Source organism: Hemitrygon akajei, chromosome 1 (assembly GCF_048418815.1).
Source record: "Hemitrygon akajei chromosome 1, sHemAka1.3, whole genome shotgun sequence".
Classification (NCBI taxonomy): Eukaryota; Metazoa; Chordata; class Chondrichthyes; order Myliobatiformes; family Dasyatidae; genus Hemitrygon; species Hemitrygon akajei.
Window position 1 is genome coordinate 85,703,374 of NC_133124.1, and position 27,285 is coordinate 85,730,658.

Here is a 27,285-nt window from a genome sequence, read left to right on the forward strand (position 1 = left end):
GACTTCCTCCAGCATTTGGCGTGTGTCCGGGCTCTTTAACGCGAATGTGCGCTCTGTTGCTTTGATTCCAGATTTCCAACGTCTGTTTTTATGTGTTAACTTGCTTGTCGAAGTTAATTTGTGATTTATTCTCTAATAATGATGCAAAGTTGAAAATGACATTGTCATTTCCGCTGCAAATTGTCGGTTGATATGGAAAACAGGACAATGTTGCGGATGTAAAATTAGCTTGGTAAATAAATTTTGAAGTGGTGATGAGACTTGGAAATGCCAGTGAAACCAGGTTTGAGGCGTAGCGGTCAGTGTGACATTATCGCAGCTCTGAGTACAATTCCACATCGTTTGTCAGGAACTTGAACGTTCTTCCCGTGACCACATGGGTTACCTCCGAATGCGCCGGCTTCCTCCCACAGTCAAAAGACATACCGGTTACTAGATTAATTAGTCATTGTTAAGTTGTCCTGTGATCAGGCTAGGGTTAAATAGGTGGGTCGCTGGACGGTGTGGCTCGTTGGGCCGGAAGGGTTTGTTCCGTACTATCTCTAAATATTTTTTTAAACAAAGAAAAATTGTACTCTTAAGAGACAATTGTGTTTGATTACTGCAGGATATACATGGAAACTTTTTTTCTCTCTCTCCCGCAAACAAGACACGTTTTTTTTTCTCTACTTGTTAACTTCCAAAGTAACTTAGCTCCTTACCGAAATCACAATATAACTAAATCAGCAATCGCGTTATCTGGAGCATGGTAACTCGTTCTCTGCAACCTCAATGAATTGATCTGTGTGAACGATATGCAAGACAAGCCTTTCACTGTACTTGTATGACAATAATAAACCAATTTCAATTCCATGAAAACGTGTTATAGTTTATGGTTTATGACCACATTTAGTCCCAATTGCTTAGGTTTGGCCTATAAATCTCCAACTTCCGCCCTTCCATGCACCTATCCAAAAGTTGCAATTGTATCTCTGGCAATTTATTCCAGGTACTCATCATCTTCTGTAAAGAAGTTAACTCTCAGGTCTCTTATATCTCTCCCTTCTTGGATCTGTGCCCAAGTGATGGTAGATCTTGTCCCTCAGAATTCTCTCCAGTAACTTCCCTACAACTCACTGATATGTCCTTGCTACCCTTCTTGAAAAATGGAACAACATTAACCACTTTCTGGGACTTTGTCAGTGGCTCAAAATTAAGAAAATTATCAACACAAAGGCCTCTGCAATTTCTTCAGAGGCCTCCCATAGAGTCAGAACCCACTTTGGTACACTTCTAGGCTGCAAATACAACCCATGCCCAACCCCTTACTACTTACTACCATAAATTATTCAGTATCAATGGTATTCTCCTTAGTGAACACCGAGGAGAAATAGATATTAAAATTCTCAGCTTATTTCTGTGGCTCCACACATTGGCTGCCTGACGATTTTTAAGAGAATGTAGTATTTCCCTAGTCGACCTTTAACAGTTACTAGAACTGAAGAATCACTTGAGATTATTTTTAATTTGGCCTGCCAAATCCATCTTGTAACCTCTTCTTGTCTTCCTGATTTTGTTCTTATGCTGGTCCTAAAATGACAGTATATAATTGTCAAGGGATTCATTAGTATACAGCTGCCTAAGTATGATGTATGCTTCCTTGTTTTTCCTTACTAGAACATCAACCTCTCATTAGCCGAGGTTCCCTGAACTTGGTATGTCTACCCTTCAAACTAACAAGAACACAATGCGCTGGAATCTTGATATCACCTTTTTAAAAACCTCCCACTTGCCAATTTTTCCTTTGCCTTTAAATAAAGACCTGGTCAACCCCAGCTAGATTCTGCCTCATGCCCTCAAAGTTGGCCCTGCTTCAGTACATCAGTTTAATCTGTGGAGCTGATTTAACTTTTCCCATACCTACTTTCTTACCCGATCCTCTGTCATGCCTAAAACATTGGTATCTCAGACCACTGAACTGGCAGTCCTGCCCTTCTCTCAGCCACAATATCCCAGTCCCTAGAGGCTGATGACACGGCCATAGTGGGGTGTGTCAGGAATGGACAGGAGGAGGAGTATAGGAAACTGATACAGGACTTTGTGATATGGTGCAACTCAAACTACCTGCGTCTCAATGTCACCAAGACCAAGGAGATGGTGGTGGACTTTAGGAGATCTAGGCCTCATATGGAGCCAGTGATCATTAATGGAGAATGTGTGGAGCAGGTTAAGACCTACAAGTATCTGGGAGTACAGTTGGACGAGAAGCTAGACTGGACTGCCAACACAGATGCCTTGTGCAGGAAGGCACAGAGTCGACTGTACTTCCTTAGAAGGTTGGCGTCATTCAATGTCTGCAGTGAGATGCTGAAGATGTTCTATAGGTCAGTTGTTGAGAGCGCCCTCTTCTTTGTGGTGGCGTGTTGGGGAGGAAGCATTAAGAAGGACGCCTCACATCTTAATAAGCTGATAAGGAAGGCGGGCTCTGTCGTGGGCAAAGTACTGGAGAGTTTAACATCGGTAGCTGAGCGAAGGGCGCTGAGTAGGCTACGGTCAATTATGGAAAACCCTGAATATCCTCTACATAGCACCATCCAGAGACAGAGAAGCAGTTTCAGCGACAGGTTACTGTCGATGCAATGCTCCTCAGACAGGATGAAGAGGTCAATACTCCCCAATGCCATTAGGCTTTACAATTCAACTGCCAGGACTTAAGAACTTTTTTAAAGCTATTATTAATGCTTTTGAGTTAGTGATTTAGATGCATATCATATTACTACTGAGTTAAGTATTGTATGTAATGAGTTTTTGCTACAACAAGTGTATGGGACATTGGAAAAATGTTGAATTTCCCCATGGGGATGAATAAAGTATCTATCTATCTATCTATCTATCATTCCACACCCTTAGTTTATCCACTTTTCCTGTTAAGCTACATGCATTGAAACCAACTTCCAGTAACCGCTCCCCTACCTATTTTCCCCTTATCCCTCTGGCCCATCTCCACCTTTCTCTTTCCCTTCTGACCTTACAAACTGCCCATCACCCAGACCTTCCCTTCTTTTCCATGGTCTCCAACAATCCATCTTCTTCAGACATTTGCCTCTTTCACCTATCACCTCCCACTTCTCTTATTATTCCCACATAACACCCACTCCTACCTACCTACCTTCCCACTCTCACCTGGATTTACCCATCACCCACAAGCTCGTGCTCCTCCCTGTCCCACAATCATTTTATTCTGGTTTCAATCCTCTTTCTTTCCAGTCCTGATGAAGGGTCTTGCCCTGAAATCCTTTTCCATTTCCATCCATAGATGCTGCTTGACTCACTGAGTTCCTCCAGCATTTTGGGTGTGTTGCATTGAAATTGATGCACTTTAAAGCAATGGTCTTATCTATCCTTTAACTGTGAACATGACTATCTAATTGTTGCATGCACCTGTCTTCTCTTTGACTTCACTTTCATCCTACCGTCCTGCCAGCCTGCTTTAAACCCTCCCTGGTGGCAAAAGCAAATTTTCCCACTAGGATATTAGTCCCTCTCTGGTTCAAATGCAACCCTTCCCTCTTATACAGGCTGCCTCCTTCTCCAGAAGAGATCCTAATGATCCAAGAATATGAATAATTGCCCTTAGGTCTTCAACCACACGTTCATCTGGCCTATTTTCTGGACTCAACAGCACATAGCATTGGGAGTTTTTCATAGACGACTGCCCTCAAGGTCTTACATTTTAATGTCTTACCTCACTGCCTGTACATTCTGCAGGACTTCATCCCTTGTTCCTCCAGCATTTTGTATGCTGCACTGGATAGGCTAAATTTGTTTCCCCCAAGGCAGAGTGAGTGGAGTGGAGTGGTGCTGAATGGAACAGAATGGACAGCCCGAGGCCATTCTCAATCCCACCAAATCAGCTCAGCGCTTGGAGCAATCTACAACATACATGAAAGACTCTATGCATATTACAACACATTACATATGTATGTTCCCTCAGAACTCCATGTAAAGTCATTCTAGAATTGGGGCATAATCAAGAAAGTAGTACAACCAATTCAGGACTATACCATTATCCCAACATGTCACATGGAAAGCAAATCCTAGCACTTTAACTCCACACTTTACATCAAAGTTCCAGCTTATTGCTTCCACATCTCATCATTAAAATGTAATTAGTCCAAACCCAAAAAGTTTCCAGCAGGGGATTTATTCCTCTAAACACAAGGAGGGCAGGAAATCTTGAGCAACACACACAAAATGCTGGAGGAACTCAGCAAGAATATACAGTCAACGTTATGGACCAAGACCCTTCAAGCATCAGGAATTATTTTTCTGATTTGTCTGCATTAAGCATCAGTACATAACTTTCTGTAGAAATAACAATAAGCCAATTTTCTTCTGATTATGAAAAGAGGAATGTTTAAATTACTTTTTGAACACATGGTGGTGGATCATTTGTAGGTTATTTCACTAGCAGATCACATCCAGGGACAGTGAAACCTTGCATACAACTAGCCTTCAAATTGAAAGCAAAACCACAGGAGATCTTACAGAAGCAAATAAAATTCTGAAAGGGATAGATAAAAGGCGGGAAAGCCATTTCCACTGATAGATGAGACTAACTAGGGGACATGACCTCAAGATTTTGGGGAGTAGATTTCAACCATAAGCATTATCAAGGATGCATCTCACCCTAACCATGGATTTTTCACTCTCCTCCCATCCGGTAGGTGCTACAGGAGACTCCGCTCCTGCACCAGCAAGCTCAGGAAGAGCTTCTTCCCTGAGGCTGTGACCCTGCTCTACCTCATATCACAGCACTAAGCAGTATAGCACCCATATTGGACTGTCACAGTACTTTTATATCTGTATTCTGTAGCACTTACTTTTTATTCAGTTATTTTGTAAATAATACTATTCTTTTGCACTTCTGGTTAAATGTTAATTGCATTTCATTGCCTTTGTATCTGTACTCAGCACAATGACAATAAAGTTGAATCTAATCTAGGAGCAGAAATAGGCCATCTGGCCCATCGAGTTTGCTCCACCATTCAAACATGGCTGATCTTTTTTCACCTCCTCCTCAACTCCAGTTCCCGGCCTTCTCCCTGTAACCTTTAATGCTATGTCCAATCAAGAACCTATCAATCTGTGCTTTAAATACCCAATGACCTGGCCTCCACAGCTGCATGTAGCAACAAATTCCACAAATTCACCACCCTTTGGCTAAAAGAAATTTTTCTGCATCTGTTTTGAAAGGGCACCCCTCTATCCTAAGGTTGTGCCCTCTTGTCCTAGACTCTCCCACCACGGGAAACATCCTTTCCACATCTACTCTGTCTAGGCCTTACAACATTTGAAAGGTATCAATGAAATCCCCCCCTCATCCTTCTGAATTCCAGCGAGTCAAGACCTAGAGCCATCAAACATTCTTCTTATGACAACTCTTTCATTCCTGGAATCATCCTTGTGAACCATCTCTGGATCCTCTCCAATGTCAGCACACCTTTTCTAAGAGGAGGGGGCCCAAAACTGTTCATAATACTCAAGGTGAGGCTTCACCAATGCCTTATAAAGCCTCAGCATCACATCCTTGCTCTTGTATTCTAGACCTCTTAAAATGAATGCTAATATGGCATTTACCTTCTTCACCACCAACTCAACCCACAAGTTAACCTTTAGAGTGTACTGCACAAGGACTCCAAGTCCCTTTGCATCTCAGATTTTTGGATTTTCTCCCCATTTAGAAATTAGTCTGCACATTTATTTCTACTACCAAAGTGCATGACCATGCATTTTCCAACATTGTATTTCATTTGCCATTTTCTTGCCCATTCTCCTATTGCCTAAGTCCTTCTGCATCCTGTTTCCTCAACACTACCTCCACTAGGTGGAAACAGTCTATGGCCAGATCAGCAATGACCTTATTCATTGGCGGTTCAGGCTTGACAGGCCAGATGAGCTACTCCTGCTCCTATTTCTTATGTTCTTATAACTGTCAATATGAAAAACCATTGAAAATGTACAACAAATCAGACAATTATCAACATTTCTGGTTTCATCAAGTCACTGAACCAAAATATTAACTGTTTAACTACTTCACTTGCCACAGTTGCTGCTTGGTCCACTGAGTATTTCTGTTTTTAGTATAATCACTTCCTAACAAGTGTAGAGCAGGTTCTTAATTTATAAATTAAACAAGTGAATGGTCTAGGGAGTCATATTATACCTCATCAAGGTACTCAATTGAATGCAAAGGGCTTGGATAATGTAAAAACGTTAAATCAATCTGTTTCTTCATGACTTTGCTCAAAGTTTCAAGTAGATTTATTATCTAAGTACATATATATTACCGTACTGCCCTGAAATTCATTTTCCTGCAGGCATTTACAGGAAAAATATAATAAACAACCAATATGCAAAAGACAAACTGAGGACCATGAGTGAGTTGTAATACTGAGGTCAAGCTTAATTTGAGGACCTTGCATCAAAAATAAAGTATAGCACAAACTGAAAAAGGTTCAGTAAAAACAATAATGAAACACTTTCCATTTAAGTACAATACTTTACTTTGAATGAAATTTCAAACCTGTGTACATAACAAAGCAACTTTATGTTTGCATCGCAGCATCATTGCCAAGTACAGATAGATACCAAATACCAACAAGCTCTTGGAAATCAGAGTTCTTTTTTCCAAAGTGGCAACAAGGCAAGGACATTACTGTTATGTTCCTGTGTTGATACTTATATGATCATGAAGTAACTGAAAGCCACTGCAGATATTGACAGCAGTGTACTTTTAAGATAAAAAGGACTAACATTAAAATGCACTTACAAAATAAACTTTTTTCAAGTTGTTAATCACCACAAAGGATATATTAACTGACAATTGCTAGAACATGCCCATTGCTTATCAATTAAACTGAATTCTATTGGAAAACATACAAACCACTTTCAGGCATATATTCTCACACAATGACATTGATGCAGAAAACTAACAACATGATATGCAACCTTAAAGATTAGTATCCTTTTGGTAACTGTACAATATTTCAGGTCTGTCTGTCTGTCTACAGTGTTCATTGGAAAATTAAACCAGACACTGTAAAAAATGCCAAAATATTCCAAAGTTCTGTGTCATCAATTAAGGTCTTACTAAATTGAAGACGAAGCTATACAATAAATAATAAATTACATTTAGGACATTGAGAAAATATTCTTATAAAATAACAAGTTTAATCACACTGATTTAAAACATTTATTTAGAACCAAAAAGAAACTGCATTTTAAGATTACATTTCAAAATAAAAAGGACACTTAATATCAAATTATTTATATATATATATATATATATAATGCAGAGTTAGTCAAATCTAAATACTTCACAACATATAAATTAATCTAGCACTTGTGCCATTTTTATGCAAATCAGAATCTCACAGATTACAGGCTGACAACTAAACAAGCATGGAGTTATGACGTAAAATAAATGCTTCTGAGCTTTGGCCTCCATCACTTCCAAGCAATTCAAGTTGATCCAAAAGGTATCAAACAAGATTTGTCCACAGTTAGCACAATCCAGAGGAGTAGTCATCATCCTCTTCTTCAACACCATCAGGTTGCTTCTGTGCAGATTCACCATTTTTTTGTTGCACAGGTGACTTCTTCTTTGTTCCTCCTCCAGGAACTCTCAAACTCAGAGAGAGTTTGGCATACTAGGAAAATAGGTTAGATTAAATAGTCTCAAGTACAAGATGTTCAAATAACTAACAAATTACATTTCCTCATGAATTTGCAGACTGTTTTCTAATAATTATTCATTAACTGGGAACAGGAACAATGCTGATATAATTTTAACCATCCTTTCACTAATGATTTCACTGTGCTACCCACTACACAATTATCTGTAAAATGCATCTGGACCAGGGACAGCAACATCATGGAAACACCTATGAAGCATTCTGGCAGTTTGTGGTAAATGAACACCAGTGCTCTCCTTTGGAAGTTTTATGAACCTGCATTGTCCCAAAGGTCAATACTGTATACTTTTTCTTGTAGATGGACTATGAAACCATGCCTCATTTTTATAATCCACTGGATAAAACAAAACTTCAATAAATCTTTTAAATTCATTTTGTGCCTGTGCACTAGCATTTAGAGATGTAATCTAGATGAAATTCCACCGCTCCCAACTATGAAACATCATCATGTAACAGAAAGACTAAAAAATCCCAGTTTCTACATTTCCCCTTTGTGAAGGAGAGTGGGGTAGAATAAATTGGTGTTCGATGGTCAGTTCAAGTTCTTAGGCTGCATGACTATGACTATAGTACCATGATGATGAACAGCAAAACTACTGAAAAATGTGCTAATTTTACAAAATAACTCTGATTTTAGATAATTTACCCCCAATTCTGTAGAAAAATCTCATTCCAAATTTTGTGGTGAGAAGTCTGAAAAATTTGGCTTAATAGAAAACGGTTCAAAAGGTTCATTTTATTGCCAAAAGTCTGCATGTATAATACAACTTGGATATTTGTCTCGAGAATTCTCTGGCTTAAGCAGGGTGTGGATATGATACAATGCTTTTAAAGAGATTGGAAGCCATATATAACAGTGGCTTGAATACTATTTTTGTTCATGTGGCACAGCCGAACTCCTGAACTTGCAACCAAGTTATGAACCAAGCTTCCTGCAGAAAACTATACCTTGACCTATGCTGGAACAAAAAAAATGTCATGCAACTCAGGACCAAAGAGTTTCTGGTGCAAGGTAGGAGACAGCTAATGGACGGTGATAAGCAGGAATACAAAGTACCACCACTGCTCGGTTCTGATAAGGAAGTGAGAATAGCAATCAATAGGAGACAGGTGAACAGCAGATGTAGATTGGGGGATATCCTGTGTGTGAAGTGGATGAATGGAAACAGAAAGAGGTGGAAAACAAGGATAGGAAAGGAGGGGGGTCTGGGAGGGTGTATTGTGGAAAAGGGGAGCATCAGAAAGTTAGATGGGTGGGGGGGGAGGGACAAGGAGAACAGAAATTCTCTGATGAATCAGCAATAGTTGGTGTATAAAGGGAGGATAGGAGGATGAATATGGGGTCCTGGTGGAGGACTTTGTCAAATGGTGCAAGCTGAATCATCTACAGCTCAACGTCAGTAAGACAAAGGAGATAGTGATGGCCTTTAGGAAAACAAAGCCTGCACTGCTCCCTGTTACCACATGGATATGGTGAGAGCCTACAAGTACCTAGGGATGCACCTGGATGACAGACTTGAGTGGAGCACCAATACAGACGCAGTGTACAAGGGCCAGTCGCCTCTACTTCCTGAGGAGATGGAGGTCCTTTAGAAAATGCAACCCTCTCCTTTACATGTTCTACCACTCTGCGGTTGCCAGTACAATCTTCTATGCAGTGGTGTGCTTGGGCAATGTCATCAACATAGTTAATTGAGCCTGTTGGTACCACCTGATTAGAAAAGTTGGCTCTGTTACAAGACTCAGACTGAACACACTGGAGGCTGTGGTACAACAAATTACCCTACGGAAAATCCTGCAAATTCTGGACAAGGTTTCTCGTCCTCTGCATGCCACCTTGGCTGACCAGACGAGCACTATACAAGTTCATTCTTACCCTCAGCCATAAGGGTCTATAATGAGTCAACCTATGGCCAGGGAAGTGATGACCCCCTCTGAACTGTTTAAGGTAACTTACTTTTACTTATTCTTCTTACTTCTCTTCTAATATTGTATATCTGTGAACTTGTAATGCTACTGTGATACTATAATTTCCTTTGGGATCAATAAAGTATCTATCTATTCCTTGGATTCTAATATTGGTACACAATAAATGTAACCAAACTTACGTCATTATCCATGTACTTGAAGAGTGCTGAATTACAGATAGCAAAAACCTGATCCTGGTCTTGCTGATCAAATCCTTCCAGTAGTTGCTCCAAGGCAATGCAGTCCTCACTGCCATTAAATCCAGGTATACTGTTAACAAGAAAGATTAGATCAGAAATCATTTGCTATTTATGCACCAAACTAAACTTGGGGAGGAGGAAATTGTACATCAAGTTTCATCATCTCCCTGGATGGTTTATTGGCTTCAAAATTGGGATAAGGACATAACTTTGTCCATCCAATCCACATTTCCTACCTGCTAACCACATAGATTGCCAGAGTATTTTAAGTTTGTTTTTTAAACTCCCAATTATACTTCTAAAAATATATGTCCTTCATATCCACAAAATAGTAATTGGACTTTCAGGCTTTCATAATTTTAGAATATACCATTACTATTTTGATTGGGGTGTATGGGGTGTCAGAGAGGGGTAGGCAACTCATTATCCCTTGGGAATAGCTTGTCTACCATTGACCCCACTTGGCACTCAGCTCTCAAAACTGCTCAAGTTTTGAGAGGCTCAAAACTGCTGTTTTCTAGCAATTGTGGCCAAACCTTGGTAAACCCCTTTGACAAAAGGGCTAAAACAGGTGAGGGTAACCAATGGGCGTTAAATCCTTAGCGAACGTGGGCTTGCCTACCCAATTTAGTGAAGACTTGGACCCAGCAGACTGCTCGCAGGTAACCACTAGATTAGCTCAACGGTCAGGAAGGCCGACCCAGTGAGGTGCTGTGGAGCACTTAGCACAAGGCGCTGAGGAGGAACTAAGGATGTCATGGTCGTCCACCACATCTGACTCCATCTTCAGCTGTTGTGACTGTCTTGCCACTGGATACAGATGGTCTCAAATGAGTGAGTGAGGCTGAGGCTGCGCAACTCTTACTACTAAACTAAATCTTTGTGCAGGTCACTCGTCACCCATTCTTACAATCCCAAACTAACCTAAATCCTGTGGCAAAAGACTAGCAGGTGTGTGTACACTGGTAGCCATTGTCACATACCTGCACACTGGCAGCTCAGTAGGTCTTCGGACTGCGGGAGGAACCTGGAGCACTCAAAGGAAACCCACGAAGGTCACAAGGAGAACATATTGATCTAATTGTGTATCTGACTGTACATACAGTTGTACAAAACAGTAGTGCTTACAATTTTAGTGTTTGGGCACATTTCCCCTGTTGATTGCTTGTACATTGCAACAGAGATACAACAGCAAGATTTTTAATCCGTTGCATGCTGTCAGAAAATGTGTGCATGCGCAGATACACACCCTTATGCTACTGTGCTGCTCCAACTGAAATTGGTTCTATACTGTTCCATCCATTTCACACACAAATCTTATAACCAATTAACAAAGCTATTAACCTGTCAGGAGTATACTAACCCAATGAGTTAACATGCCTGCATTCTAGCTGCCAGTTTTACTCGGATAAAAGCATTTTAGTCTCATCACCAAATAATAAGGACATTTTTAGTGCTTACCTATAACTTTCTCGAACACATTTGTCTGCAGCTACGTAATCATTCCTATGTAGATGAACCAACACTTGTGCTATTGTTTTCTAAAGCAAACAAGTAATATAATGAATATTTAAGAAACATACTCTTGAAAACTGTTGATACAATTAATTACTAACACATCAAGAGCAAAATTCTTTCTACAGATCCATGATTAAGATAATAGTTACGTTACTGATTAGCATTCAGAAGGCTGGATAAATTCACATCATGGCACAGCATATGAGGAATTTAAATAAATTCTGGAATAAAAAACTAGCATCTGTATTGGTGACCATGAAAATACAATAGCATTGCAAAAGCACAAATGATCTGTCCGTGTCCTTTAGGAAGTATGTTGTCCTTATCCAATCTGGTCTGCCATGCTTATGAATACGAGTTACAAGTGTTTAATTCACAATGCCTCCAAAGTGGCTTAGCAAACTACTCAGATCAAAAAGGTAATTAGGATAATTAGACATCAGTTGAATGAATTATAAATTTTTTTTATCTCTTATCTCTCCAAGATTGTTGCACCATGTATCTTGATAGTGCAACAAATCAACAGAGTAATATTTTGAGGCCAATGTTTAAATGAGAAATTGGTAAACTGGATCATTCATTTAACCATTGCTGAACTCCACCATGCATTGGGCCAAGTTCAATATTTACAATTTACGAGTACCTAAACTGAAATCAAAGCGGGGAAAGAAAACAAAAATTACGTACGGCTACTCTGGATGTCTGACTGGCCACCAACCTTTTTTAAAGTACCATCACAAATAAATTCTCATATTTAGTTGATTTACAGTAGACAAATACATTCATGTTTGATTCATTTGTAAACTACCATCATGAAGACTCACTGCTATATGGAGAATCAGGAAACCATTTGGGCTACCGTGCTCCAACTAACATCCAAAGGTTATCCAAGCAGTTGTTAACAACAGATTTCAAGGTACAAACCCCGACTTATGTACAGTCTATAAACAAATTTGATGGACCATACTTTCAACCTGCAAACTGTTCAGGTTATGAAAAATTCAGAGGAATGGAATCCTGCCATCATCTGGGAAGGACCTGTTCTGCCCTTCATTACTTTTCTTTCCTTTTTTCTCATTATAAGTACTGATACTTAAACCTATACTAAATTTTGTATCTCTCACTATTTTTGTACAATATTCTATGCCTCTATTCTTTCTGTAAGAGAAATTCAAAGAATGCTGCCTCGTCTTTCTTATTTTACGTTTGTATCTTAAAAATGAAGTTAGTAATGTTCCTAAATAGGGGTAACCCTAATATATTTGAGGCCTATGTTTGAAGATGCTTGCCTTGCATGCGTTGCAGTTTAAAGCACTGAGAACTAATCAGGATTCTGAACAGGCTTAACAAAAGTAGAAGCCATGAGGCCTGGAACTAATTAACTGCTCCAGGATTAAAGGGTCAGTCAGGTAGGACTGAGAGCAGTTCCTTTCATGCAGAAGACAGTAAATTTTAGGAACTCTCTCTGAGAAGACAACTCTGAATAGTCAGCTGATCATTGTATTACAAGGCAAAAATATATTTTTGGATGTGGGGGGTTGAAATCAGAGGAATTCGGGTGAAAATTAATCGACGATCATAGAAGGTTATGCAGTTTGAGAAATCAAATTCTGGTATAACATATTCTACCACAAATTCTGGCATAGAAATTAGCAACATTTATATACAGAGAGACCTTGATGGTGGTGCAAGTCTTCAGATCACTGAAAGTGGCAACATGGGGTAATGAAGACAATATTTGGTATATTTACCTTCATATAGCAAGGCACTGAGTTTAGCAGTTGTGACTCCAGGATGTAGTTATGCAAAACATTGGTTAAGGCTGTCTTTAAAATATTTTGCACAGTTCTGGGCATCACACTTCAGGAAGGAGGAGGTGGCAATAGAGATTCACATGGATGTTGACTAGAATGGACAGTTATAAGGAAAGATTGGATAGGGTGGGTTTACAGTTACTGGAATGTAGGCAGTTGAGATGTAAGCTTATTGAGGTTTTACAATTTTAAAAAGCAGAGACATAGGTAAGATAGAGCTTTTATCCCTCAAGTATCAGGAGACTAGAACTAGAGGTTGCAAGGTGAGAGGGGAGAAATGTAAAAAAGATCTGAGGGATAAGTTTTTCCATACATTGTTCATCTGGAATGAGCTGCTGAAAGCAGTAGAGGCAGTACAATCACAATATTTAAAAATGCATTTGGACAGGTACTTGAATAGGAAAGGTATAGCAGGATAGGTGCTAATGCAAGTAGAATTATAGATCAAAGTTCTAGAATATAGAACAATGTCTCTCCAAGCCCTGCCCATTCATATGCTTGTCATAATGCCTTTTAAAACATAACTTGATAAAAAATTTTGAGTAGAAGAAAATAAATGAAATATTACAAATTATTTGATTACCTTAAAACATGTTGGGTAATTCTCAATTTCCTTATAGATGTTTTTTTCCTTCTGAAGAGATGTTGCTGCTTCATCAAGCCTTAAACAGAGAAAGTTTAATAATAGCCTTAAGATGTTCAAAAGTGCATAACTATATTAAAATATTTAAATGAAAATGACTGTTGTGACATAGACGACTAGAACCCCGAACATGCTTCGCATGATCATTTGCTGTGCATCTGAAATTACTAATGAGCACAGAGGCTCCATTTTCCAAATGGATTTTTCTTTTACTGTTAAAGAATATGAATCATTACACCTCACCATTGTTCTCAATACTGCATTAATGTCTCACTTTTGCCTACTCCAAGTAGTGGCGTAGCCCCCAAATCCATTCTGTCTATGTTTGGAAAACTTTGCCCTGAATGCTTTGGAGTTTAGTAAAGAACAGAGAAATTATCTTATGTTTCTGAAAGGGCTTATCAAAGTAAATGCCATGAGGCTGATTTACAACTAGGCAAAGGTGTTCCAGGCTTAAGGGCTCAGTTACTTAGGATTGAGGGGAGATGTTTCTTTTACACAGAAGATTGTAAATGTCAGTGTCTGGGCTCCTGCTCATCTCTAACTTTTGTGTTTGAATGGGCAGGAGATGAGTTGACCAGCAAGGAGATGGTAGACATTCCTTTACAGAATTACTGTCCTCATGATCCAAACCAAAATAATATTTTTTTTTTTACAAAACATAACAATTACAGACACTTCATAAATAGAAAACACCCTTCTCTTTATTTACATTCATTTTGAGTCTTTAGCTAAACTTAGTATTGGAAAAGGCACTTACCTTCGAGCCCTGACAAGTAGCCTTGAAACTTTTCCTAGCAATTCAACAGACTGACGCAAACGGTCTTCATTCTAACAAATAAAAAGTTATTTAGATTACAAAGCCAACATATTTTATTCAACTGCTTGAACGTTCTTTCACTAATTATACTGAGGCATAAAAAAAACTTACTGATAAATTTAAGGATTTTTTTCAGGTTAGTGCTGTTTTTGACCTTGCTTTACCAGAGATTCAGTGTGGCATCTGTGACTGTGACCAGAATACACCAATTCCAGGACTGCTCTGCAGTCTATAATGCAACTGGCTACATCATCTTTCACCATGCCTCTTGTCTGATCTCCAATCTGAGGTTACATTTTCTTTGAATTCAACTTTACCTACTTGATCAGAGCCAAATATCTCCAATGGTTTTTCTTCCCAAGTACTTTACCTTACAGAATCAGTTTTGGTGTGGCAGAGAGGATCAGTCAATCCATCATCTATATTGGCGATTAATAGGGGCATCTTGTTAGCTCCATAACCCCCACTCTCTACCATTACCTTGGAAATCATTCTCAAAACTAATTTGCTTTTGAAGAGTGAGTCAGCTCCCACCCTCTTCATAGAGGATGGACATATAAAACTGCTTTTCTTCACAGCATCCTGTTTGTATATTTTATTCACAATTTTAAATCAGTTTAAAGAGTAGGGTAGCTGTCTGCAAGTGCAATCAGTTTTTATACACGCCTTCCAAATCTCTTAACATTCTCTGCAGACAATACTTAGTCTACCTCTACAATTATTTTCACTATGCTAAAAAGATAACACTATAAATCATGTTACACTAGTTACTGATTTCTGTTAAGGGAAAGACAAGCCTTAATAATCACATTTAGGCCTCTTGATTGTTACTGGATTTCCAGTAACATGCCAGCCTTCCTGAAACCAAAGTGATAAGTACTCTGCACAAACTCCATAATGAGCTATTATCTACCTTTGATTATTCTCCTTGGATCTTAATGATGAAAACAAATAAACATCCAAAGTTTTCTTTAAATCAACAATTCAAATAAAAAAACAACAAGCTTGGTTATCCACAACCTACCTCAAATACGGAGGCCGCCTGCTGGTAAAGGTCCACAGCTTTTTCCAAGTTTACATTTTCTATCAGCCTGAAACATAATAGAATTCTTTTCCACTTCATAGAAGACTTTCCACTATAAAATATACAATACAGCTGCAGGCACTGCTCTTACACCAATTCAGTTCAGAGAGGAACAACAACAGGCACGAGGAAAAGATTTAACTAAAAACTGGACACAAAAACAGGTTGGGAGCTGACTTTAAGAAAAGGAAACAAAATACAAGAAAACTAGAAGTGCAGTGTTCATAATCAAGTGGATAAATACATTTGTTTTCCAGTCATGAATGAGTTTCAAGTAGAATCAGGACTGGGAGAAGTTATTGTTTTGCAATGTGGGCATCACTGGCAAAACCCTAAATGCCCTTGAAATGCAGTTATTCTGGTGAATGTATGTCTACAATGCTTGGGTAGAGAGTTTCAGTATTTAGAACTAGCAACCTTAAATATGAATGATCCCCATAATCCTACTGACAATTTTTCCTTCTGGTGATGGAACTTATGGGTTTGGGAAGTGCTATTACAGTATCTTATGCAAATAACTGCAGTGCACTTTGCAGGATGTGCCAGTGGCTTAGGGAATGAATGTTTAGAGCTGTGGATGGGGTGCCTCATGATCTGGTTGCTTTGTTCCAGATGGTGCCAAGATTCTTGACAGTTGCTGGAAAAGCAAGGGAGAATAGGGCCCTGGCATAACATATGTGAAAGTAATGCAACACTGAGTAGTTCTATACAGAAGTCAAGCTATATTGTACCCTGATACTGGTGAAATGGGTCATGATCCCAGTATTCATTACCATCAACTCAAGTGGAGCAGAAGAGCAATCCATTTGCGGAGAATAAATATATAGCAATTATATTAAATAGCTATTTAAAATTAAGCTTTGATAAATAATATTTCTAGATGGCCTTTTACATTCTCTGTATTTTGAAATTACTCAGAATTTACATTAAGACATCTGTGGAGATACACTTGCAGCAATGCAAATAATTTGTATAATGGAAAAAGTACTGCATTGCAAAAATAAAAAACATTGCGGACCAAAGAGGATAAAATCAATGTAAAATGCAAACTGCAGTGATGCACATTCCTCTTAGTTGGGTTCAATACAAAAGTGGTTAATTGCCAGTACAAAATTATGAACAGCTCATTTTTACAACTCATTTTATTTTTACAATCTTGTGCAACTTCTGCAAAGGAGCAACTCAGCTAGTCAGGCAGCATCTATGGAGGGTAATAAACTGTTGATGTTTTGGGCTAAGACCCTTCATCAGGCCTGGAAATGCAGAGGGCAGAAGTCAGAATAAGATTATGCGGAAGGGGGAGGACCTCAGACTGGCAGGTGATAGGTTGGTGGGGGAGAGGAACTGAAGTATGCAGCCAGAAGGTGATTGATGCTGCCTGACTTGCTGAGTTCTTCCGGCATTTTTACATTCTCTGTATTTTGAAATTACTCAGAATTTACATTAAGACATCTGTGGAGATACACTTGCAGCAATGCAAATAATTTGTATAATGGAAAAAGTACTGCATTGTAAAAATAAAATGAGTTGTAAAAATGAGCTGTTCATACTTTTGTACTGGCAATTAACTACTTTTGTATTGAACCCAACTAAGAGGAATGTGCATCACTGCAGTTTGCATTTTACATTGATTTTATCCTCTTTGGTCCGCAATGTTTTTAATTTTTGATAAAGATTTCCAGCATCTGTAGAATCTCATGTTTATGAATTGTTCAATTGTTATGGCTTTGAATTTCTTACTTTCCAGCACGGTCTAGTGCCATGGCAGCAGTGTCAGGTGTTCCATTCTCTACAAACATCATGCTGGCTCTCTCAATGAGCTGAACTGCTTCAGGCAACTTCTGCATTTCCTATATTAAAACATTCTATTATACATGTTTCATTAGGCATGTTGCCATTAACAAATAGATGTCAATATCAATCTACACAATGCAATACAATGTGGAATTAATGATGAGACCAAAGTGCAATATCACACACATACAATGATGGCAAGGGGCAAATTACTCCCTTTGTATACTTAATAAAATTCCTTTGTAAATAATTACATATGTTGTAGCAGATTCACAAATTCCATCCTTCTAAAAAATGTCACTAAATATCTCTAATTAATATACTCATGTTCCAGTTACCGGTAATTGATGTCAAAATGTACATTAATAACTACAGATCAAAAATGCTGTTCCACCCACAAGTCTTCTAGGCTTTCACTGAAATGTTACCACCACTTCCACAGATAAAATCATTCATCTGGCAAGTGGAGAACAGACCATTCTATCATGAAACTAAATTAACATCCACAATCAAACTGATCAAAAAAATTGACTTGTTAAAAGCTGTCCTCCAAGCTTACATGTGATTTCCGTTTCATGCCAATTGTATAAAGGATTACCAGCTGTAAACATTCTAAAAAGCAAGAAGGCTTTGATCTTTGCTGGACATCCACAACATGAACATGCTACATAATATAATTACAGCTGCTGAATGACAGCAAATCAGAGAAAACAGCACAAAATATTTCAAGTAGTGTGAACATGTCACTATTTGGAATTTTCACTATTCATGAGCACCATGTAACTAGATTTCCAATCTTTCAGGCAAAGGGAGACATGAGAAATCCAAAAACTAAATACTGCAAATACGCAAAACTCAAAATAAAAACAGAAAATACTGGGAACATTTGGCAAGAAAACCTCCAGTTCTGATGAAATATCAGCAAATTGAAATAATAATTGTTTCTTTCTCCACAGGTGAAGTCTTATTTGTTGAATATTGCCAGCACTTTGTGTTTCCATTTCAGAGAAATGACAGGCTCTTAAACTGAAGTCTATTTTAATTTATTACAGTTCCATCTCAAAAAACTTAGAATTATTTGATGAAAACAGTAAGTTTTTTTAAAAAGAAAGAAATACCTGGTTATTAACTTGTTATTGTGTGAACATACCGTAATTAAAAATTATTTGGATAACTTGATACAATAAATCAGCTATTCATATCGACAAATTCTACCTGAATAAAAGTGCAAGGATCCACTCAACTAAATAAAATGAAAGCATGCAAGTTTACTTCCATAAACAATGAAGTACTAATAATACTGTACTCTAAGAAATCATGTATTAAAGCTACAACACTATTTATGGGTTGAAACAAGTATTTGTACCACTTGTCAGAAATAAATGCATTTTGTATTTCGTATATCTGTAAAGAAAGACTTTTAAAGAAATAAATTTTTAGAGTTTAAAATAGCCAAGTAACCAACCTTCAGCATCATTCCAGCCTGTTCAAAGGCTCTGTGGAGAAAATGGAAATCAATCACAGGATAGGGATATACTCAGTGCCAACTAACTTCATACCAATAAAATGATTAATAAACAAGCTGGATCACTCACTCAAACATAGCCAATTCAGTAGTAGGCATATACTGGATGTACAAACATGTTATAACTGACTATGGATAATCACATTAATAGGAACCAAGAGAAGGTAAAAATCTGGCCCACTCTGAACACAAAAAAAATAATTGAAACAAAACAAATAGCTCTTGTAGACCACAACTGGACTGAAAGGAATACAAACTGCAGCAGATATGGCTAGCAATATTAATATTGTACAGACAAGATTACAAAATTTAATGAATTACTTTTATAGAATCAATTTTCTCAAAAGTTAATTAAAATATTCCTAATATAACTTTTTCACATTCCCCATTTAAGCGAAAGATTTGTAAGCAACAGGAACCAACAACTCCAAAGTAATTTCTTTGTAAGAATTTTGATATTGAACGTGCATTGATGAAAAAGTCTTCATCTTTGTAATACATTTGTTGAAGTGGCAAAGTCAACTTAAAGACAGTTTCAATTAAGTCATCTGAACCATGGAAAAATATAGTAAAAAATTAAAAATATGAATGTTTAGATGAGAATATAATTTCTAGATTTGACTGTACTCAAACTGATTGGTCATGTCAATATTAAAATGATTGACCAAATGCAAATATGGATTTAATTTCCTACAAAAGACTCTAATGGTAATTCCCTATTCAGTTATTGTGATAATTATTGATTTGTCAACTTACCACCACCCCCCTGCCCCCTGCTCATACTCAGAGAGCACCATATTACCTTCTTTAACTAGAAAACTGTGGGATGAAGTGAACAAGCCTAAATAGCCATTGGATTGCGAAATAAAAATTAGCAGTTACTTTGACTTGATTATGTGGCATAAATCTCAAAGTTTTCAGATGACATTAGAACATAACTTACAAGAAAGACTTGCAGATTGGCTGGTTGAATACCAAAATGAAATTTAACTGAGAAGCATGAAGTGCTGTATTTTGGTACAAAGAATGAAGGCAAACAAAATAACTGAGCCCTGAAGATTATTCAGGAGTTGGAGCTAGGTGCCCTTGAGCTTTCTAAATGCAGGCACCTGGTGAGATAGTGGTTAGTAAAGCTAACAAGATTATGAGATCAGAAGCAGAGTACAAAAAGCGGCAAGATTATATCAAATCTTTGTAACACACTGGCTACAGCGTAATATTTATTTCCAATCACCACATATTAGAATATTCATATATTTCCCGCTAAATTGAGAGATTCACTTGAATGGTTCCATAAATAAGCCATGAGGTTAGGCCAGAGAAGTTAGGGTTCTTCTCTTTGGAAGAAAGATTAGGGGAACACTTCACAGATGTGAATTAAACAGGTTTAAGGAAAGTATAGAGAGAATATTCAAATATCAATTTGATTCAAAAGGGACCAATGTGGATCAAATGGCCTCCTCTGGGCTGAAAAGAGTCTGATTTTCTCTTGAACTGTCAGAAGTTAGTGTTTCATTACAGTCAGTATTCAAACAAGAGGTTAGGTGTTAATAACTGCCCTCAGCATAAAGAGTATTTGAATTCAACTCATTGGGAATAGGAGAAAAACCATCATACTTAATAAAAAGAAATATGCCCACAGTTGTTGGAAGCAAAAAATACTCAGAAAATGCACAAAATAAAGAAAGCACAACAGCGTCTCCACTGAGATTAAGGCAAGAAAGGCTCTTCACCACTCCCCACCCTATTCTAACCATTTTTTTTTAAAAAAAGCAAGAACACCACTGAGAGTATCCTGAGTAGCTGCATCACCACCTGGTTTGAGAATTGCAAAGTATACAACAAAAACCTACAAAGGATTGCAAGGACTGCTGAGAGGCTCATCGGCATCTCTCGCCCAACCATCAAATATTTATCAGGAGCACTGCTTACAGAGGCCCTCAGCATTGTCAATGATCCTTCCCATTCATCCAACAATCTCAGCTTACCATCAAGCAGAAGGCTGTAGCATTAGGATAAGAAGTGTTAGGATAGGAAACACCTTCTTCCCCGAGACCGAGTCTACTGAACTCCCTGCCACTATCCAGGTCTCATCATGTATGAAGCACTAACAGCATTATACTGTTTACTCTTTATTTATGTCATAAATGCACCTTATTATCTGTGTTGTCTGAGTTATATTAACTGTAGTGTGCACCTTGGTCCAGAGAAATGTTGCTTCATTTGGTGACACACATGTATATAGTTGAGAGTAAATAAACTTGAACTTGCTTTGGACCAATCAATCTAGGAACTTTTTCCCCTACATAAATATCAGAAGTGATAAAGCATAAATCGTTGATTACCCCACCTTTACCTCAATTCACAACACTTCAGATGATAAAGCACTCATGCCATTATTTGAGAGGACTAGAATATAAAAGTAAGGATATATTGCTGAATCTTTATAAGGCATTGTCAAACAGCTCAGAGTACTGAGAGCAGTTCTAGGTCCCTTATCTAAGAAAGGATGTGCGAGCATTGGAGAGGATGTGGAGGTGGTTCATTAGAATTATCCAGGAATGAAAGGGTATGCAGAGTGTTTGATAGCTCCAAGCTTATACTTGCTGGAGTTTAAGAGAATGATGCGGTGGGGGGAGGGGAGGAAAATCTGACTAAGACCCAATTGAATACAGGCAGTCCCCGGGTTACGTACAAGTTCCATTCCTGAGTCCGTCTTTAAATCGGATTTGTACATAAGTCGGAACAAGTACATACGGTATTATTTAGCATCAGATAGCCAAACATTTGTCTTAGTATATAGTATATATTTTACCTTTCTATCCATATAAAACACTTAAGAAACATATGTATTCCAATAGTTAAACCACTGCGTTGCTTAGTAATAATTGTAGCTTTCATCGGGGCAGGGACTTTCACCCGCTCCATTATTCTCACTTTATCCTTTAAAATTGTTCCGATCATCGACCAACTGTAGCCTAACGCATTTCCAATGACCGATGGCGTTTCACCTCTTTCCAAACGCTTTATTATTTCCACTTTATTTTCTATCACAATCGTTTCCCGTCAAAGGAACAGAAACACTGCGGGTGGCGGGTTCCGAGCTCCGCCGACTCCCAAGGTCCGCTGGGTCCTAAGGACCACCGCATTATGACAGGCTAAATGGGGCAAGTGGGGGCTGTGCTGGGTTTGGGTATTTGATCCTCCCCAATATTCCATGTGGGAATTTAAACTGGAGGCGGCAGTGTTTTTTTTTTACGAGTTCGAGTTGCGAGCTCGACATCAACCCAGCACGGATGGTGCGGGAGTCACTGGATCGACATCAACCCAGCACAGATGGTACAGGAGTCACTGGAACGACATCAACCCAGCACAGGAGCGGTCTGTCACTAAATCGAACTCGGGAACCTCTGTTCTCGAGCTCGGCGCTGATCTCACTGCGCCACCAGCCAACTGGAATGGGGGGGGGGGGCAGGTTCAGGGTGAATCTTACTAAGAAAAATTTAAGCCAAATACAAAGTTAAACACTCACAGTGTCAACGGCAACAACTTAAAATGGCGGACGGCATTTTCCTTCCTCGGTTCATAAGTACGAATTGTCCGTAAGTCGGACGTTCGTAACTCGGGGACTACCTGTACTGAAAGCCCTAAGCAGAGTTTACATGGAGAGGATGTTTTCTATACTGGGGGAATCCAGGACTGGAGGGCACAGCCTCAGAAGAAGGACACCCCTTTAGAAGAGATAAAGAGGAACTTCTTTAACCAGAGGGTGGTGAATCTGTGCAATTCATTGGCATAGATTGCTGTGGAGGCCATGTCACTGGGTATATTTAATGCAGAGGTTGATAGGCTCTTTATTAGTAAGGATGTCAAAGGTTACAGGGAGGAGGCAGGAGAATGAAATGGAGAGGGATAATAAAATCAACCATGATGGAATGGCCGAACAGACTCGATGAGTTGAATGGCCTAATTCTGCTCTGTGTCTCACTGCCACCTATGAGAGGATCCATAATTAGGCTATTCAACTGTAAAGCAAAGACAACAGAACAATTGACCACTTCACTTTGGCAATCAATGATCACCAACATCTAATCCCACAGCATTAACAGAGAGTCTAGGAGGTATTCAGCATCAACCTGAAATCTAACTAGGCCATTCACCCAAATAGACAGTGGTGTTAGAAAATCTGTGAACCCTCTCTATTTCTGCATAAATATAATCTAAAATGTGATCAGATCTTCAGACAAGACCCAAAACTAGATAAGGAGAACCTAATTAAATAAATTACAAAAGAAACATTATACTTTTTCATTTATTTATTGAGAAAAGTTATCCAATGCTACATGTATTTGTTGGAAAAAGTATGTGAACCTCTGGAGTAATGCTTTCTATAAAAGCTATTTGGAGTCAGGTGTGCCAATCAATGAGATGAGATTGGAGGTGTGGGCTGTAGAGATGCCCCACCCTATTAAAAAGACAGTCAAAGTAAGGTTACTGACAGCCTGCTCTTCTGAAGAAATATCTGTTTATGTGCACCATGCCTCAATCAAAACAACTTTAAAATAACCTTAAAAGAATTGTAGAGATGCATCAAGCTAGAAAAGGATACAAAAGCATTTCGAAAGACCTGAGTGTTCATCAGTCCACAGTGAGAGAAATTGTCTCAAATGGAGGAAACTCAGTACTGTTGCTACTCTGCCTAGGAGTATTCCTGCAAATATCACACCAACTGCACAATGTGCAATGCAGAAAGATAAGAAAAGGAACCCAAGGATAATGGTAACAGACCTGCAGAGATTTCTTCAATTTGCCAATGTCTCGGTTCATGTGTCCACTCCAAAGAAGACACAAGAAAGAAACCACTGATCTCCAAAACAAAAACATTGCTGCACATCTCAAGTTTGCCAAAGACCACCTGATGTTCTACAATGTTTCTGTGACAATGTGTTGTGAACAGATGAGAAAAAAGTTGAACTTTTTAGCACTGCACATCAACACCGAAACCTCATCTCAACTGTGAAGCACAGTGGAAGGAGCATTATGATTTGGGGCTGCTTTGCTGCCTCAGGGCCTGGACAGCTTACAATCGTTAAGGGAACAATGAATTCAATAATGTATCAAGCATTTTACAGGAGAATGTCAGGGTAGCAGTCTGTCACCTGAAGTTCAATAGAAGTTGGATAATGCATCAAGACAACGATCCAAAAGACAAGAGAAAGTCAACAACAGAATGGTTTAAAAAGAAAATTTGTGTTTGGGAAATGGACAAGTCAAAGTCCTGATCTTAATCCAATAAAAATGTTGTGGAAGGACCTGAAGCAAGCAGTTCATTCAAGGAAGCCCACCAACATCCCAGAGTTGAAACAGTTTTGTAAGGAGGAATGGCCTAAAATTCCTCCAAGCCAAAGTGCAGGACTAATCAACAGTTACCAGAAACGTTTGGTTGAAGTTATTGCTGTACAAGGGGGTCACAGCAGTTGCTCAAAGCAAAGGTTTACAGACTTTTTCCAACAAATACATGTAATATTGAATCATCTTTCTCAGTAAATAAATTAACAAGTATAATGTTTTGTGTTACTTATTTAACTGGGTTCTAGTTGTAGGACTTGGGGGTAAAGATCTGATTAAATTTTAGGTCATGTTTATGCAGAAAATTCTACAGGGTCCACAAAATTTCTACCACCACTGAAGAGGTTACAATAACAATCAGAAACTAGGTATTCTGTGGTGAAATGATATAACCTGCAAGACAGAAATTAGAAATTTAACAAAATATTCTCCATGTCCCACAATGAATGCTGCTCCGGAACAAAGCAGTTGCTTTCACCACCTTAAACATTCAGTCCTTGCATCAGTGGTACATACAGTGGCTTCAAGTCTATTATCTACTAGATGAATTGCAGCAAACCTGCAAGTCCTTAACATTATTTCCCAAACAAGAAAATTCTAACACCCGAAAAGTAGACATTATGCATTAGAATACCATAAGACCATAAAACATAGGAGCATAACTGGGCCATTCGGACCATTGAGTCTGCTCCACCATTTCATCTTGGCTGATCCTTTTTCCCCCTCAACCCCATTTTTCTGCCCTCTTTCCGGAATCTTCCAACACTTCTTCGCGTTTGACTTGAAATCATTTGGAATGTGCTAGAAAGTACAAGTACTCCAACTTCATCATGTAATTTAAAATTTAAATGTAGGAAAGTAGTCACAATTCCAAGATACAATGAAAATAAATGAAATTTACTTACTTTGCAGCGTGAAAGAAACTAGAGTGGGCAGACAGTTAAGGAAGACAAATAAAGTATTGATAACAAAAGACATTACAGGTGTTTATTTGAGTTCATCAGTCCAATTTTGTCATTATCTTATAAAATTTAAATTTCATGTTAATTTCACAAAACTAAAACCCTCTTAATCTATAGCACTTCACAAGTATTCTAACAGCATATTACAAACCTAAATTTTAAGTGGCACCCTTAAATGTATATTGTGAATTTTAATAATGATCATAGTTATAAGTTTGAAAATGATTCTAAGGCAAATCAAGATCTATGAGAAGGGGGTCCAAGAGATATGGGCCAAATGCAGGTAATGGGATCCGCTTCCTGACTTTTATTATTGTATCTTTAAGTTATCAGTCACCAATTCCTCTGCAAGATGAGAGATATATGTGAGATAGCATATCAGTTTTACCTTGAATGAAATTATGCTATTTTACATCAATAAAAAAAAACAAATCAGATTGGAGTTTAATGTTTCATGTAGAAGACTGAACTTAAGCTAGCACAAATTTCTCTTAGTATAGAAGTGTCACATTAAGATTACACATAGAAATCTAGACATTATGTTGCAGTTGTACAAGACTGCAGCATTGTGTACAGATACTCACGTCACAGAAAAGACATCATTAAGCTGGGAGGAGTACAAAGATAATTTAACAAAGGTACCAAGTTGAGGGAGTCGTTAACTAGAATTTATGCTTGGAGCACATAAGATTGAAAGGTGACCTTGTAGAGGTGCGAATATCATGAGTTACATACATTCAGTGGCCACTTTATTAGGTACGTTCTGGTCATTCTCCTCTGTCCTCTCTTAAGGCATTGTTGTCCACAGAACTGCTGATCGCTGGATTTTTTTTTTTGTTTTTCACATGATTCTCTGTAAACTCTAGAGACTGCTGTGCTTGAAAATTCCAGATCAGCAATTTCTGAGATACTCAAACCAGTCTGCCTTCAACAATCATTCCACGGTCAAAGTCACTTAGATCACATTTCTTTCTCATTCTGATGTTTGGTCTGAACAACAATTGAACCTCTTAACTACGTCTATATGATTTTATGCACTGAGTTGTTGCTACATGATTGGCTAATTAGATATTTGCATTAACAGGTGTAACTAATAAAACGACACTGAGTGTAGATTGGGAAAGGGAATCCAAATCTACAGGGTATAAGAGAGGAAGGATTTAAAAGGAACCTGAGGAGCAACTTGTTACACATAGAGGGTACTCTGTGTGTGGGGCTTTTCCCTTAGACAGGTTCTATGGTATTTCCTTGTTTCATGGCTGCCTATAGGAAGACTAATTTCAGGGTTGTATTCAGTATACATATACTTTGAAACTGATAAAATTTGCTACGAGAGGAAGTGGTTGAGGTAGATAGATAGATAGATAGATAGATACTTTATTCATCCCCATGGGGAAATTCAACTTTTTTCCAATATCCCATACACTTGTTGTAGCAAAACTAATTACATACAATACTTAACTCAGTAAAAAATATGATATGCATCTAAATCACTATCTCAAAAAGCATTAATAATAGCTTTTAAAAAGTTCTTAAGTCCTGGCGGTAGAATTGTAAAGCCTAATGGCATTGGGGAGTATTGACCTCTTCATCCTGTCTGAGGAGCATTGGATCGATAGTAACCTGTCGCTGAAACTGCATGATACAACACTTAAAGGACATAGGACAGGTACATGGATAGGAAAGGGCTATGGACCCAAAAAGAGCAAATGAGACTAGCTTAGATGAACATCTTGATCAGCATGGATGAGTTGGCTTGAACGGTCTGCTTCTGTGTTGCATTACTCTGACTCAGACTTGTGTTTTGCTAAAGGTCTTTACAATAAAACACTAATTGCTTCTCTCTTTTGATTTCCAACAGGTTTTGCTTGT

The 27,285-nt window shown here is 38.3% G+C and overlaps 1 protein-coding gene across 1 annotated transcript in view; it reads right to left on the reverse strand.

Moving 5' to 3' along the window:
• Window positions 1-6,521: 6,521 nt before the first annotated feature.
• Window positions 6,522-27,285, reverse strand: part of napgb (N-ethylmaleimide-sensitive factor attachment protein, gamma b) — a 28,357-nt gene continuing 7,593 nt past the window's right edge. The window contains exons 4-12 of the mRNA XM_073047195.1: window positions 25,357-25,374; window positions 19,043-19,073; window positions 17,524-17,633; window positions 15,724-15,790; window positions 14,640-14,710; window positions 13,820-13,898; window positions 11,366-11,445; window positions 9,845-9,974; window positions 6,522-7,691 (exon numbers count right to left, since the gene is read on the reverse strand). Of these exons, the coding sequence (XP_072903296.1) occupies window positions 7,545-7,691; window positions 9,845-9,974; window positions 11,366-11,445; window positions 13,820-13,898; window positions 14,640-14,710; window positions 15,724-15,790; window positions 17,524-17,633; window positions 19,043-19,073; window positions 25,357-25,374 (733 nt within the window). The 3' untranslated portion in view covers window positions 6,522-7,544. The remainder of the gene's footprint in view (window positions 7,692-9,844; window positions 9,975-11,365; window positions 11,446-13,819; window positions 13,899-14,639; window positions 14,711-15,723; window positions 15,791-17,523; window positions 17,634-19,042; window positions 19,074-25,356; window positions 25,375-27,285) is intronic.